The sequence below is a fragment of the Octopus sinensis genome, linkage group LG4, assembly GCF_006345805.1.
Source record: "Octopus sinensis linkage group LG4, ASM634580v1, whole genome shotgun sequence".
Lineage (NCBI taxonomy): Eukaryota > Metazoa > Mollusca > Cephalopoda > Octopoda > Octopodidae > Octopus > Octopus sinensis.
The window spans coordinates 87,919,624-87,935,731 of record NC_043000.1 but is presented as its reverse complement, the minus strand read 5'-3'; the positions used below and the strand labels follow the sequence as shown (position 1 = coordinate 87,935,731).

Genomic DNA, 16,108 nt, shown 5'->3' with positions numbered 1-16,108 from the left:
AATGAAGAATTTAGGAAAATAACTTTGATATTATGGTTGGAACATAAATTAAGCATGAAATTTTGATATAATGTAAATCTATTTAAAACAAGAAGTTTGTATCATAGAACCAGAGGCAGTTGCAGGTAAGTCAGTATCAAAAGGGATTAAATGTAGTGAAGAATTTGGGGAAATAATGATGATTCATGTATTAAGCAAATAAAATGACCACAGACTTTCTGTTACTATATTGTTGTTGTTGTTGTTGCTTAGCCCGGGTTAGCTTTGAGCAAACAAGCCTATGATCAAGACATTCCAACTTTGACCATCCTGTCTTTTCATATACCTAGTGCTACATCATTTAACGCATTCTTCATTTTTTAAAATAGTTAAAGTGTGATTTAAAGGATATTTCATTGCTTTTCATCCTGGATTATCATCCACATAGGAGTTTACTTTTGCTTTTGAAATTATTGTTATTGTTATGGTTGTTGTTGTCAGAGGTGATGTTCTGGTGTTTATTTTCTATTGCTAACTTGATTTCAATAGTACAAAACTGTATAATACATTTACAAAATATTTGAATACGCATTCTCCTCAACTTATGACCACAAAAATAAGAAAATAAGAAAGTAAATAAATAAATAAATAATCAATTATCGGATGTTGGGCAGCTGCGCATATGATAACTGTGACAGCATCTGGCAATGCAGGACTCCCTCCGACCCAGGCATCCACTGCTTGCCACTGTCTTTCACTCAGATGCTTTCAATAATCAGTCGCTTTTGAATGAAAATAGTGTTGAATAATATAAATCCACATACGACCAGATTGACTTACAACCTGTCAGTTAGAATGGAACTCAGTCATAAGTCAAGGAAAAGGTGTATAGTATTCAGCAATTCCTAAACTTGGAAATTTTAATAATGAAAATGAAATTATTGTATATAGTGCTCAAATGCACCACAACTTGTCAAAAGTACATTGAATCTCTACATAATAATAGCCAATATAAATGTTGGTTGGTTGATTGATTTCTCCAGTCATGCTCTATGTCATATAAAAATAGTCATTGTAATTAATATTTTTCCTAATAAGCTTTTCAAGTAAGACGTTTGTTACCAGAATGATATTTTTTTGTGTTTTTTTGTTTTGTACTTTTTTGCATAACTTACTGGGGTTTTCTCCTTTTTTATGTACCCTCACCACAAAAAGGGGAAATCTGTGTCCAGGCCAAGCTTTGTAAGCCTCCTTTATTTGGTTGGCATTTTTAACTTCCTGGTTAAAAGAAGAATTCTTTTACTTTCTAGCACTATACCTAGCTGCTTTCATCCAGAGCATCCTACGGCCAAAGAAGAAACTTACCAACAAAACAACTTTCACTGTTTCAACATCCTTAGTTTTTTCGGGAAGGTTTCTAAATTTGAATGCAATAGTACCCATGTATTTTTTTTTCTGATCGACTGGCTTATATTTACAGATGACATGGTGTTACTTGGCTCATCAGAAGGTGATCTCCAGCATGTACTGATTGGGTTCACTGCCAAGTGCTGCAAGGCAAGAAAGATAGTTAGTGTTGCGAAGACTGAGACATCAGTCTTTTCAAGAAAATCTTCTCAGTACACTGTATGTGTGACGGTGTTCACCCAGGGTGGGTTGAGCCAGCTTCGTCTTTGAAGAAGTTTCATGGGAATATTGAATTCACAAGCGGTCCCCGACATCTTGCATGCATATCCCGAGTGACGGGACACCCTGTTTACTGCAGAGTCTCCACAGACTCAAGGACAAAACGACCTCGAAGCTGCCAGTTGCCGATCAGACGCCTCTTGGAATTTTCACCAGAGCCCCATTGGCCATGCTGTGGCCCTAATACCGCTCAGTGCCAGACCAATCTGCCTTGGGTGGCCCTACCTGGAACTGAAGTTCCCAACGGCATAGCTCTGACACTGCCCGTTTACACCACCCTACCGCTTTGAGGAGGGGTTGGACTTTAGGGTAGGCAGTACACTGTGCATGTTATTGGAACATGACTGAGACAAGTGGTGGAGATTAAGTATCTTGGAGTTGTATTCACATGTGATGGAAAACAGGAGGCTGAGTTGGTTGCAAGAATTGCTGGTGCTGGCACAGTAATGCACCAATCCCAGTATTCAATCCTCAAAAAGGAAGAGATTGTTGAAACAGCCAAACTCACAATCTTCAATTTGGTTTTTGTGCCTGTCCTCACCTATGTTTATGAATTTTGGTTAAATGACTAAAAGGGCATGATCATTAATACATGCAACTGAAATAGGGTTCCTCTCAAGCAGTAGTTCTCAACCATTTTTTCCCCATGGGCACCTTTGATTCTTATTTAACTCTACTGGACCTCCATAGCCATTCAACACATATGAAAAAAAATCATATTACTCTCTCTCTCTCTTTTTACTCTTTTACTTGTTTCAGTCATTTCACTGCAGCCATGCTGGAGCACCACCTTTAGTCGAGCAAGTCGACCCTAGGACTTATTCTTTGTAAGCCTAGTACTTATTCTATCAGTCTCTTTTGCCTAACCGCTAAGTTACGGGGACATAAACACACCACCATCGGTTATCAAGTGATGTTGGGGGGACAAACACAGACACACAAACGTATACATACACACATACATATATATACATATATCTGATGAGCTTCTTTCAGTTTCCATCTACCAAATCCACTCTCAAGGCTTCGGTTGGCCCGAGGCTATAGTAGAAGACATTTGCTGAAGATGACATGCAGTAGGACTGATCCTGGAACCATGTTTGTCCCCTCTATGTTTAGCCCCTTGTGGGCAATAAAGAAATAAGAGAGACAAAAGAGACACATGGCTGCCCTGTACATGGCACAAAAGAGATACTTGGCTGTAGAGGAGATAGATACATGGCTACCCTATATTATAGAAGCATGAGTGAGAGTAGTTAGAAAGATGATAAAATTGGAGATGAGGTGCCAGAGTGTACTTCTGATAGCAAAATTATATTTCCAATGTTACTCATTGTATGACAAGTAACACTCTAGTATAAAAATATTTTTCAAATTATTTAAGCAAATTAGTAAATTAAGTATTAAAAAAACCCCAGAAGTGAATGCTTTTCCAAGACTTCTAAAGATATTATACTTGAGCTCTAATTTTCTTTATCTCTTTTGTAGGTTGTAGTTGGTCCAATTTTGAAATCTATCCAAGAATTAGGCTCTTACAAGGGGCTGAAAGCCATTTTCATTACACTACTGACAGAATTGTGGAAAATACAGGACCGCTGCTTCCCCCAGTTGCAGAAAGCACTTACAGAAGAGTCCATCACTCCAGGTACCATAGCAGCAATAACAAATGAAGTAGTTTTTGCTAAAGCACACTCGATCACAAGTATCTGTGAATTAAGGTGATTATCTTGGTTTGTTATAACTTTGAGCATTTTTTGTGTTAAAAACAACAATCAAAATATTATTTAGAGTTTAATTAAACCAGTAAAAATTTTCAATTTTTTTTTTTTAAACAATATTTAAAATCAATTTGTGACTCATTCTCTAAGCAACATGTTTTTGGCTCCATTCTGACTCTACAGAATGAAAACATTTTCAGGTTAGGAACAAGAAGTTTTGTATACTGCATGTAGTTAAGACTCTTGCTTTCCAACCATGTGATTTTATGTTCAGTCCCACTATGTTGAAACTTGGGCATGTGTCTTATACTGTAACCCAGGCCTGTAACCAAAGCCTTATGAGTGGTTTTATAGACAGAAACTGAAAAGAGCCCATTGTGTCTGAGTTCATTTACATTGTAACACATCCTCCTCTGTATCATCAGCAGTATCATACATTCACTTTTATTGCTGGCATGACTTAGCCCAGTGGTTCCCCACCTTTTCACTACCAAAGATCCCTTTTATTTAAATGAGTTTACCCACAGACCCCTTTTAATATGCTTACATATATATATATATATGAAATTTTGAATTTAGTTCATGGACCCCTAGTACTACCTTTGCAGACCACAGGTTGGGAACCACTAGCTTAGACAGTTGCCACAGTATAAATCAGTGCTTCTTTGGAGTTACTGCCCTCCTTGATAGGTCAGCAATGAAATCTCACTGATACATTCCAACTTTAGCATGATTTCTATGGTTGGATACCTTTCTTTACACCAGCTTCTTTACAGAGTAACCCGAGTACATTTTATCTTGGTAACAGTACCAAAGAGGGATTTTTGGTCATCAGTATCACTAAAGAGCCTTACCTGCTGTATTGCTGTCTAAGTTCATTTAAGCCAGCATGAATGAGGTGAATAGAAAGTAGAAGAAAGAGTGATTGAAGGAGAAAACCAAAACAAGAGCAATATAAAGGAAATACTTATCAAAGAGAAATAATGTGTGAGGAAACTCTCTGTGTGTGTATGTATGATGGCTAGGTTATAAACAGAAAAAGGAAATATTTTTACATGACATGTATGCATTATATAATAATAATAATAATAATAAATTGACCGCAATATATGCATCATATAATATGAATAAATTAATCTTTCTAAAATAAATATTTACTCAATGACTATTCATATATCTTATGTTTACAGGCCTGTACAGCATGGACCAGATATGTTAAGTCTTTTATCTGATATTCTCAATAGCTGCTTATTAAAATCAACCACTCCAGCGGCAATAATGGCATTGAAAGGATTAACGCACCTTTGTGAAGCAGAAGTGAGTTATTTCTCTTGATTATTCAACCCTAAAATAAAATATAAAGAAGATAATTTTCAATATGTGTGCACACACACACACACACACACACACATACATATTTCATTCAAGTTTAATATTCACTTTCCATCCTTGGAAAGAATTTATTTACCTGTTTCAAGTAAGATATGTCTCCATGATTAGATATGTTTTCACAGTATATTGGAAATGAACGACACTGCTTGTTTGATAATGACAATCATTACAAGTACACATGAAGTCGAGACTAGGAAACATGCACACACACACAAAGTTGACAACACAAAGTAGGATGTAGTAGAGTTAGCAGGATTGACAAGGACAAAGACGGCTTTTAATAACAATGCAATAACAGATAAAAAAAAAAGTGCCAGGAGTGACTTTGGCAGTGTAGGTGGGATGTCACTTGGTATGGCTGGCTGGCAGGTTTATCAGAGTTTTTCTGTCCAGCCAGTCTTGGTCATTGTTTACAAAACCAGCCAGAAACAAGTAGCAAGATGTATACAGCTCTACTTAAGAGGATTTCATTCCACAGGTTTATCACTGAGGACAGCAATGGCATCTTTCACAGCATGGTAAATGATATTCTTGACCTGAAGTTTATCTTCATGGTTACTGTGATATTATTACCAAGAGACGGGTAAGAGAAGTCAATGAAATCCCAGGCGCTCTGTGGCATATTTATTGTGCTGAAGAAGCTGACAAAATTAGAGACTTGCTAAATAAGGTTGGGAAAGAAAATGGACAGCTGCTAGAACCTGATCATGATCCAATTCACGATCAAAGCTGGTATCTGGATGCTGATCTGCGGGACCGTCTTAACAAAGAATATGGTGTACATGGTTACACCATTGTACAATGTCTGGGTGATGCTGTGTTCATTCCAGCAGGAGCACCTCATCAGGTACGGAATTTACACAGTTGTATCAAAGTGGCAGAAGACTTTGTCTCCCCAGAACATTTGAATCACTGTTTCCGCATGACTCAGGAATTCCGTCATTTGTCAGATTCACACACACACTTATATACATACATGTGTGTGTGTGCCATGTAAATTACTCAAGTGGTGCCACATAAAAGAAGCCCATGTGGTGCTATGTAAAAGCACCAATGTAGTTCCAAATAAAAGTGCCTGTGTGGTGCCACTTAAATGTGCCCATACAGTGCCACATAAAAGCACCCAGCACACTCTGTAAAGCGGTTGGTGTTTGGAAGGGCATCCAGCCATAGAAACTATGCCGAATCAGACTGGTGTCTGGTGCAGTTCCCAAGTTTAGATCAAAACCATCCAACCCATGGCAGCATGGACAATAGACATTCAGTGCTGATGATATATGATAGGCTTCTATCAGATCCACTCATAAAGCTTTGGTTTGCTGAAAGTATAGTTGAAAACACTTGCCCAAGATGCCATGCCGTGAGACTGAACCCAGAACCATGTGGTTGGGAAACAAACTTATCATTGTTTTAATTTACTACTTTTACATGCAAATGCATGGAAAAGTGGTTTGAGTGGAATTTGTTGAAGCAAATTTTCTACAGCTAGATGCCTCTCCTACTTGTTTACAAGCAACATAATGTTTTCCTGTAACTGGACATGTTTATATGGAAGATTGGGAACAAATGACATCGCTTGTGTGACCATCACAGAATATCAAGACAGGGAGACATAGAAACACTCATGCGCACACACATGCACTCATATACATACACACATATGTGCACACACACACACACATAATGCGTGTTCTTTCCTTTTAGTCTTTCTTTGAAAACACATCTGGTTATGAGAAAATGTTGCCTTACTTGAAAACAGGTGAGGGTTGGTGACAGGGAGGGCATGCAACTAAAAGCCTGCTTTTACTAATTCTGTCCAACCTTTGCAAGCATAGAGAAATGGATATTAAAATGCTAGGCTTCTTTCAGTTTCCATCCACCAAACTCACCTACAAGGCTTTTCAGCTGACTGCTATGGTAGAAGACACTTTCACAAGGTGATACTTAGTTGACCGAAATCAAATCCATGTGACTGAGAAGCACAAATCTTAACCACAGTGCTTATGTGTGTGTGTGTATTCTATCTGATTGCTTGAAGCTTCATGATATCCAATTTGAAAGCAAGATTGTTTGATAACATCAACTAACCAATACGTTGATGAGCACAGAGATAGCATTTAACTTTTAGCAAAGTGTAATACTTAGCCGAATAATGCTTTAGAGATTGATAAATAACATTCTATTATGCCAACCTTGTTATTGCGTTTCTTACTAATGATGCCTAAACTTAGTGATGACTGTGTTACTATTATTGAATTAGTTACAGTTAGTAGTTTAGCTAATACTGCCATTAATCTGCTAATACTGCCATAGTGCAGTTTTCTTACCAGCTGTTGTTGATTTAGCTAGATTTTAACCACATTTAGGTATGTATAGTTGTGTGGTTAAAAAGCTTGCTTCCCAACTATGGTTTTAGGTTCAGTTCCACTGCATGGCACCTTAAGGAAGTGTCTTCTGTTATAGTGTCAAGGCAACCAAAGCCTTACAAGTCGATTTGGCAGATATGGAAACTGAAAGAAGCTCATCGTATATGTGTGTGTGTGTATGTGTGAGAGAGAGAAAGAAAGAAAGGGAGGCATAAAGTGTCCTTGTCATGACATTGCTTGTTGATTTTAAATGTCATAATGAGCTATCTCATTTGATTCCACTCGTCTGAAATATTACTTGTCTGGAAACATGTGAGTTGGCAACAGGAAATTCACATGGCCATAGAAATCCTGCTTTGATAAATCCTATCTCACCAATAGTTGGCATAGAAAAATAAATGTGAAAATGATGGTTTAGATCTAGAAACTATGTTACCTTTATGTCCCTTAAGTATAATATTAGCTTTGCATTTTTATAAAGATCTCTATTTTGTCATCAATTTTAGGTTTCACTATTTTGTCTAAACCTTCCCTGTTAACCTTTAGTATTCAGATTACTTTGTCAAATACAATGTTTGTTTATTTATTTTGTTTTCAGTTAATCATGTATTATCTTGTATTTTAGAGATCTCAGTGACGTGATAGCTTAGTTTTAGAATGGCATTGTTGGTTTGAAGTGAGAAGCCAAATCTGGCCAGTTTCAACATAAATCAGGTTAAATATTTCAGATGGCCATGGCCAATTTGGATGCTGAAAGGTTAATGTTGCAATAGATTTGTATAACTTTGTGTTGTTATTGATCAGTTGTCGATGTAGACAACAGCCTACATCAAAAGAATTTAAGTTTTATCAGAGAATTCCCACTTGGTTATTTTGAATTCCCGCTTGGTTATTTTGAGATTCAAACACTTAACTGTTTCTATACCATATTTCTTTTGAAATACATTACTTACATTTCAAGTAATTTGGGAAAAAAAAAAATTGATGAATTTATTAAAATAACTTTGTCATTTACATTATTTACATTCGATGAATATTTGTCCTCATCTTGTTTGTTGTTAACACAACATTTCGGCTGATATACCCTCCAACCTTCATCAGGCATATGGCATAGTGGTTCAGAGCGCAGGCTACTAACCCCAAGATTCCAAGCTGTGACCTGAATAATAATAATAATAATAATAACATCGAAAAATACCTTAGAAATGAGAACTCAGGTTCAAAATTTCCCCAAGACACCTGATGAAGGCTGGAGGGTATATCAGTCAAAACATTGTGTTAACAACAAACAAGATGAGGACAAATATCCGTCGAATGTGAATAATGTAAATAAAGTACATAATTTCCTCATCTCTTAAATATAGAACTGGACTTTGTCATTGTCATTGTGAAGCTGGTGTTTGGAACATAAATAAACATGAAATTTTGGTGGGAGGATTTTGTTTAGATCTCTTTAAAACTGAAAGTTTGCATCATAGAGCCAGAGGCTGTCTTAGATGTGTTAGTATTAAAGAGTTGACCTTTTCTTACCATATTCCGTTTGAAATACACAGTCTTTGTTTCAATTAATTTTGAAAATAATAAAGAATTTAGTAAAATAATTTTGCCATTATTAAACTAAAGTTTGAAGACTAGCTAAGCAGGTTTTAGTTATGTTACAAGAAATGTAACTAACATTGTTTTACCTGTCTTTATTTACCTCTTTCATTCCTTATATTCTTAGATTTTTATTCACATTTTTAACAACATCAGTTACTAAACCATGAGTTGTGTGGTGATAAACTTTAAATAGACATGAAAATTTGATGAAAGGTTTTAATTTGGGTCAGGAATTTTTCACATCTTAAAACCAAGGGTGACCTCAGGCAGGTTGGTATCAATAAGCCTAAAATGGCTAGTCTAGTTGAAAATAAAGAGAGTGAGGGGAGAGAGGATGAAAAAGGAGTAGGAGGAGTGTGTTTATACTTATATATGTTTTATCACTACAGGTGATCAATATTCAAAGTCTGTGGAAGTTACTGTCAACCAAACTTGCCAATGATTCTAGGTAAGTCTCATATTATGTCATATAGAGTTTCAAAATTTTATACTTTATTATTTTTGAGAGTCTGACATCTTATCACTAATTCAGCTTTGTGGTGTAATCATATTGCAGTTATAATTAGAAGAGTTAACAGAGCCACAGAGCTGAACTTTAGTTTCAATAACTGTAAGCAGCTGAGTAGCAATTTTTTTTTTTTTGTTTTGCTTTGTTTTGTTTCTGTATTCAATTGTCTGCAACTGATAACTTTCCAAGATATGCTTGTCATATATTCTATGGGTAGATAAACTAAGCTAAGTAAGTCTCTGTGGAATTTTCTATTACAAGTCATGTCTAGTTTGCAATAGTGGAATCAACACAGTTATTTATTTGTACTTCCTCGACTCCTGAAGGCTGAATGGGGATGTTGATCTCGTGATTTTCCTAAACATAAAGTCATCTAAGTAAATACCACATAAATTTTGACCATGCTCTAAACAATTTGCCAGCAATATCTCCCTGAAATCATATGCCACTTTTTTCTGAAACAGAGCATTGTCAGAAAATATTGTCCAGGGTCCAGCTTCTGAAATTCATCCTTGTTGTCACGCCGCTTCCTTTAATTCCTGAAGCAGAATGTAACCTAATGATACACAAAGTTTATTTGTCCTCCCACCATTTACTTAGCCAATTAGCCTCTTATAATTAATTATACCAATAAAGGACAATTAACCCTTTTAGTTATCACATTTCTATCAAAATACTCTACCTTTGTTTCAATAAATTTTGTAAATAATGAAGACTTTAGTAAAATAATTGCAACATTATGGAGCTGGTATTCAGATCATAAATTAACAGGAACTTTTGATGGAAGACTTTCATTTAGATTCCTTTAAAGCTGGAGGTTTGTACCATAGGCACAGGAGTGACTGTGTGGTAAGTAGCTAGCTTACCAACCACATAGTTCTGGGTTCAGTCTCACAGCATGACAACTTGGACAAGTGTCTTCTACTATAGCCTTGGGCCAACCAAAGCCTTGTGAGTGGATTTGGTAGACGGGAACTGAAAGAAGCCCGTCATATATATATATATATATGTATGTGTGTGTATTTGTTTGTGTATCTGTGTTTGTCCCCCCAACATCACTTGACAACCAATGCTGGTGTGTTTACATCTCCATAACTCAGCGGTTCAGCAAAAGAAACTGATAGAATAAGTCCTGGGGTCGATTTGCTCGACTTAAGGCAGTGCTCTAGCATGGCCGCAGTCAAATGACAGAAACAAGTAAAAGAATAGAACAAGTTTGTACAATGGGGCAGTTTCAGGTGGGTTGGAGCCAAAAGAGTTAATGTACAGAAGTTTTGATCAGAAAGCAATCTTCCCACAGTTATCTCGCAACTTTATTGATATATATCTCTTTACTCTCTTTTACTTGTTTCAGTCATTTGACTGCGGCCATGCTGGAGCACCGCCTTTAATCGAGCAACTCGACCCCAGGACTTATTCTTTTGTAAGCCCAGTACTTATTCTATCGGTCTCTTTTGCCGAACCGCTAAGTGACGGGGACATAAACACACCAGCATCGGTTGTCAAGCAATGCTAGGGGGACAAACACAGACACACAAACACACACATGCATATATATATACATACATATATACGACAGGCTTCTTTCAGTTTCCATCTACCAAATCCACTCACAAGGCTTTGGTCGGCCCGAGGCTATAGTAGAAGACACTTGCCCAAGGTGCCACGCAGTGGGACTGAACCCGGAACCATGTGGTTAGTAAGCAAGCTACTTACCACACAGCCACTCCTGCGCCTATATATATATATATATATATATATACATACACAGTAACTATTACTACTTCAGGGTTAGAGGTTCAAAATACCTCTAAATTTCTCACTCCAACAATTAATGCTATTTTTCTTGGTGTTGTTGTTGTTGAACTCAGGTAAGTTTTGATTATGCAAGCCTTTGACAAAGGCATTCTTGCTATGACCATCCCATCTTTTTTTCAGATCTGTACAACTTAATTGTTACAATGCATCCTTTGCATATTTAGGATTATAGTATATAATTTGAAGGCATTTGGCTACTATTTCTTATAGGTTGAGTCATTGTTTCACACACCCTGCATGCCAGCAGAGTGGAGTGGCAAAATTGATAGAACAGCATTATTTTATTTCATTCCTCTTTATTCCGAGTTCAAAGACTAGTGGGACTGAGTTAATTAACACCAATGATATACAGGGGTTGATTAAATCAATTATGTCCTTGACTTACAAACCTGTAACCTTATACCACTTTGAGAAATAATTTCTTTCCACTGACTGATGACCTGATGCATATGGGTTTTGTTATTGAAGAAACAAGTCTTTTTGTTGGACAGAATACCACTGTATTGTACTTGATAGTTCTCACTAGTGAAATTGAACTCACTACTGCAAGATCACAAATCTGCTATGTATAAATGGGGATTTATATCACCTCCTAGTTGAAGTAACTATGAGGTTCTGCATCACTAGACTTGGTAGAAAGAAATAGCAGGCAAATTTCCTTCAGATCTCATTTTACTATTTTAAACGTTTAGCATTTAAGCTGGCTATATCCAGCCAAGATGTTCTACCTTTTAATGTTAAAACTGGTCAGATCTGACCTCTACACCTACTCTACAATGCCATTCTTAAAATAAACAATTGTTCCATCAAAATCACAAAGCTATGAGATAATTCATGGCTAATTCAAAATAATGTGAATAAACAAGTAATACAATTGACCAAGTAATCTGAATGCTAAAGAGTTAAAATAAGAAGACATGTTCAGTAATGCAGTTTTAAAGGCTGGGATGCATCAGTCACTCACTGACCACTGCTGGGAAAAATTTTCATTTCCCTCTGATATTTACTGTGTTTGTAATACAGCAAATCCATTAGTGGTGCTATCTTGGGACAAATATTGCAGTAACTGGCCAATCACATGTGAAAACATCAAGTGTGCTGTATATATTGCTCTCCCACCACCATCTATTCAATATTTTATATGTATCTATCTGTCAGTCTTTCTCTCTATCAATTTATTTACTTCTCTTTCCGTATCTCCCCCGCCCTCTCAATCAACCATGCAATTGACTGGACTGATTTTGATTTCTGAAAGATAAAATTAACCACAGTGCTATTTGAACTATGAAACATCATATGTGAAACAAGATACTGTTACGCATTTATTGAAGATCTCTACCATCTCGGTAACCTCTGGATAAAAAGACCTTCTTTGGCCATGAGGCACAAGTCCAGGCAAGGTTGTTTATGGAAGACCAGCAGTTGCCCACACACACTGGTCTCCCCTCCTCACACCACAGATATTATCCAAGAGAAGGCAAAGGCTGATACAGCTTGGCACTAGTGATGTTGCAACTCATTTCTACAGCTGAGTTAACTGCAGCAGCTTGAAATAAAGTATCTTGCTCAAGAACACAACACGCAGCCTTGTCTGAGAATTGAACTCCCTACATCAAGATTGTAAGCCCAATACTGTAACCACTGAGCTATTTGCCTATGATACTTGACCTCAGTTATATTCTTTACTACAAGATGAAGGTTTCCGTAAAAATATACATCAGGCAACTTGGTTGATAGCAGGGTGCAATACTAATTTAAATCATCAATTAACTGTTGGCTGATAAGCCAGCTAGTTGCAACTGTTAGTTTCTTTAAACAGCAAATGATTTGAGGACATGTCATTTTGGTATATTCCATTGTCTTTTTTATCTAATTTTTAGACCTGGCATTACCATAGAAATTTGCAAGTTATTTGCTCTAGTACCACAATTAGCTGTTCAAAATGAAGAATTTGAGGTAAAAATTGTTTCATTCATTACAGTATTTCATTTTCTTTTGCAATCTATTTTTCTCTCTAAATGCATATCCTTGTATATCTGAATTCTGCTTGGGCAGTTGTCGTAACAGCTTGAGGCTTTCCAAACTATTTTCCCAAATATAAAACTGGACACATGATGTAGCTGTGTAATTCGGAGTTATATCTTGGCTACCGAATAATTGTCACATATTACTTTTACAGATATATATATATATATATTCTACATTGATTCCAAATAAAAAATGTCGAGTAACTCTAAAATTAATAATTCTATTTACCAGTGTAAAATGAATACTCATAATCAAGTATATTTTTATATTGGAAGCATGTCTTCACTGTTATCTAGAAGAATCTCTAATCATTACTCGACATTTAGAGATAGGAACAAATGTAACATGGAATATCATGGATTATAATAAAACCTGAAAATGAAGTTCTTTTCCTTCCCTTGTCTATTACGTAAAAATATAAGATAATGTAAAATGTTCTAAAATCTACACAGCCTTGGTTTTTTATCTCATTACAGAAAAAAAAAATTTAATATACACATGCTGATATATGACCAATGTTGGACCCTTATTTGCATAATCACCGAACCTGGAACTCAACTATGGTCTATCCATAGCACTTATTCAGCATTACCTGACACCTTTGGGTCTCACTGACACCATTACCTCTCATAACCTCTCTCTCTCTATATATATATATATATTTATATATGCATATATATATATATATTTTATATACACACACACATATATATATATACACATATATATATTTATATATATGTATATTTATCTACGTATGTATATATTTATATACGTATATATATATATATATATACACAGCTGTCTTCATACATATGTAACACATGACCATACCAGTGCAGACACCTCTCTTGCACACTACATTTGATGCTTCTTATGCCCAACTTTAGTCTCAGGTCACTTACACTCTATCGTGTATGCACACTGACATTACACATCCAGCGGATCATACTAGTTTCATTTCTTTCAAACATATGCATGTCCTCAGCATTCATGGCTCATATTTCACTGCCATGTAGCATGGCAGTTCACATACATGCATCATACAGTCTACCTTTTACCTTGAGCGGTGTATACACATATGTGTCTATACACATATATGTATATACATATGTGTGTGAGTACATATATATATATATATATATATATATATATATATATATACATACATATGTATATATGTATACACATATGTGTGTATATACATATGTGTATATACACACACACATATATATATATATGCATATATGTAGATATAGACATATATATTTGTATATATATACATACATACATACATATATGTATATATATGTATATACACATATATGTATATACATATGTGTGTGTATATATATATATACACACACACACACATGTGTGTGTGTGTATGTATGTGTATATATATATATATATATATGTGTGTGTGTATGTATATACACATGCTTATTTAGCTATACATATATATGTCTATATATTGATGTATATGCTTATGGCCAAAGCAAACTAATCAACACACATGATATGTGCTCTGTGTGTTTGTGTCCACTTTGTATGTTTGCATTTTATGCATAACTTAGCATTGTTCAATGCCTGAAAACATGTACACTCTCACTTTGCATAACCCTAGAAGTGTTTTGATATAAAAAGAATCAACTAACAATTCATGTGTTGCAATCACACTATTGAGTTGATTTCTAAGGCATTTGTAGATTTAATTTGGCAAGGTGTATTATATCGCCAAGTTTGTAGTCTTTTGTGAATTTTGATCTGAACATTCTCAGTAAATGTTAATTCTGAAGATGTATTCTTCAGCCTCGATTCAGATCTGTATGTGTGTGAATGTGTGTGTAGGTAGGTTGGTTGGTTGGTTGGTTGGTTTCTTTTCCCCTTATAACTCTGGAAAGTCCTCTTCAGATGGTTGAAAACCATAAAAACAATGATTTAAAGAAATCAAAAAGTTCACTAGGTCATTTGAATCTTATTAGCATTTTGCTGCTTATGTGACTCAAACTGTTGTGCTAAACAGAGGCATCAGGAATGGAAAGAGAATACTGTTTGAATCAAAACAAAAGACTGTTGACTGTAAAAGAGCAAAAGAGTGAAGAATAATGACAACTGAAGAGGAATGCTGAGGAGACAGCTTTCTACTTCCTATGACCTTCAAAAGAAATATAGCAGTGGTCCAAATATCACCATTAAGAAAATTAGCAAATGATGTTAAAATTTTGGAGTCAAGATGTGGTGTCATAAATCCAGACACTGCATGCAAGACAGAAAATACACCAAAAATATCCTCTAGGCTGTCTCTATAAAACTCAGGCCAACAGTGTTGAATACCACTTCATCAGAAGCCTAAGAAGATGGAGACATAAGCCCTCAAATATCAAGGATTATTGAAAATATTTTGGGTAGCAGTGGATCTCTTCTGTTTGCCATTCATTGCATCTAATCAGAATGCTTCTGCACATATTCTGAACCTCTCTTCATCAGTCTTTTTGCAACTTTCCAGTACGAAGCCCCCATACTTCCTATTCACCCTACTACCCTCTTTCTCATTCAACCCCACCAACCACACTCATCACCTATGTGTGTATGTATAAAACTATATATATATATAATAGATCGTTAGCCACTACACACATTTTTTTTCTCTCCTTGTTTCTCTCTGTGTCCCTTTCTGTAGAAGAGCATAGGCTCAAAATGTAAAAGACATTTTCTATTCCTGAGCATTATACTAATACATCTGTTTGTTTTGTACACCACCTGTCTTCGTCTTTTGTTTTTTTCATAAACTTTCCCTATCTATATATATATAAGGTGAAGTTATCTCTTGAACATCAACTAAACTCAACTTCAGTTGCAAAGTCATTATATATTGCAATAAAAATTGTTACCTAGTTACCTAGCAGTAACAATTTTCTCTCTAAATAAAATAAAATTTTCTTCAGAAGTAAACTAACTTTGTGTTTTGTTGTCTTCTCAAAATGTAATTCTATGTTTGTTCTTTCTGTATT

The 16,108-nt window shown here is 35.6% G+C and overlaps 1 protein-coding gene across 1 annotated transcript in view; it reads left to right on the top strand.

Annotated features, from left to right (window-relative positions):
- The window catches only part of LOC115210881 (focadhesin), a 321,641-nt gene that overhangs the window by 82,979 nt on the left and 222,554 nt on the right, over positions 1 to 16,108 (top strand). The window contains exons 12-15 of the mRNA XM_029779651.2: positions 3,154 to 3,383; positions 4,574 to 4,700; positions 9,130 to 9,188; positions 12,947 to 13,022. Coding sequence (XP_029635511.1) covers positions 3,154 to 3,383; positions 4,574 to 4,700; positions 9,130 to 9,188; positions 12,947 to 13,022 — 492 coding nt within the window. The remainder of the gene's footprint in view (positions 1 to 3,153; positions 3,384 to 4,573; positions 4,701 to 9,129; positions 9,189 to 12,946; positions 13,023 to 16,108) is intronic.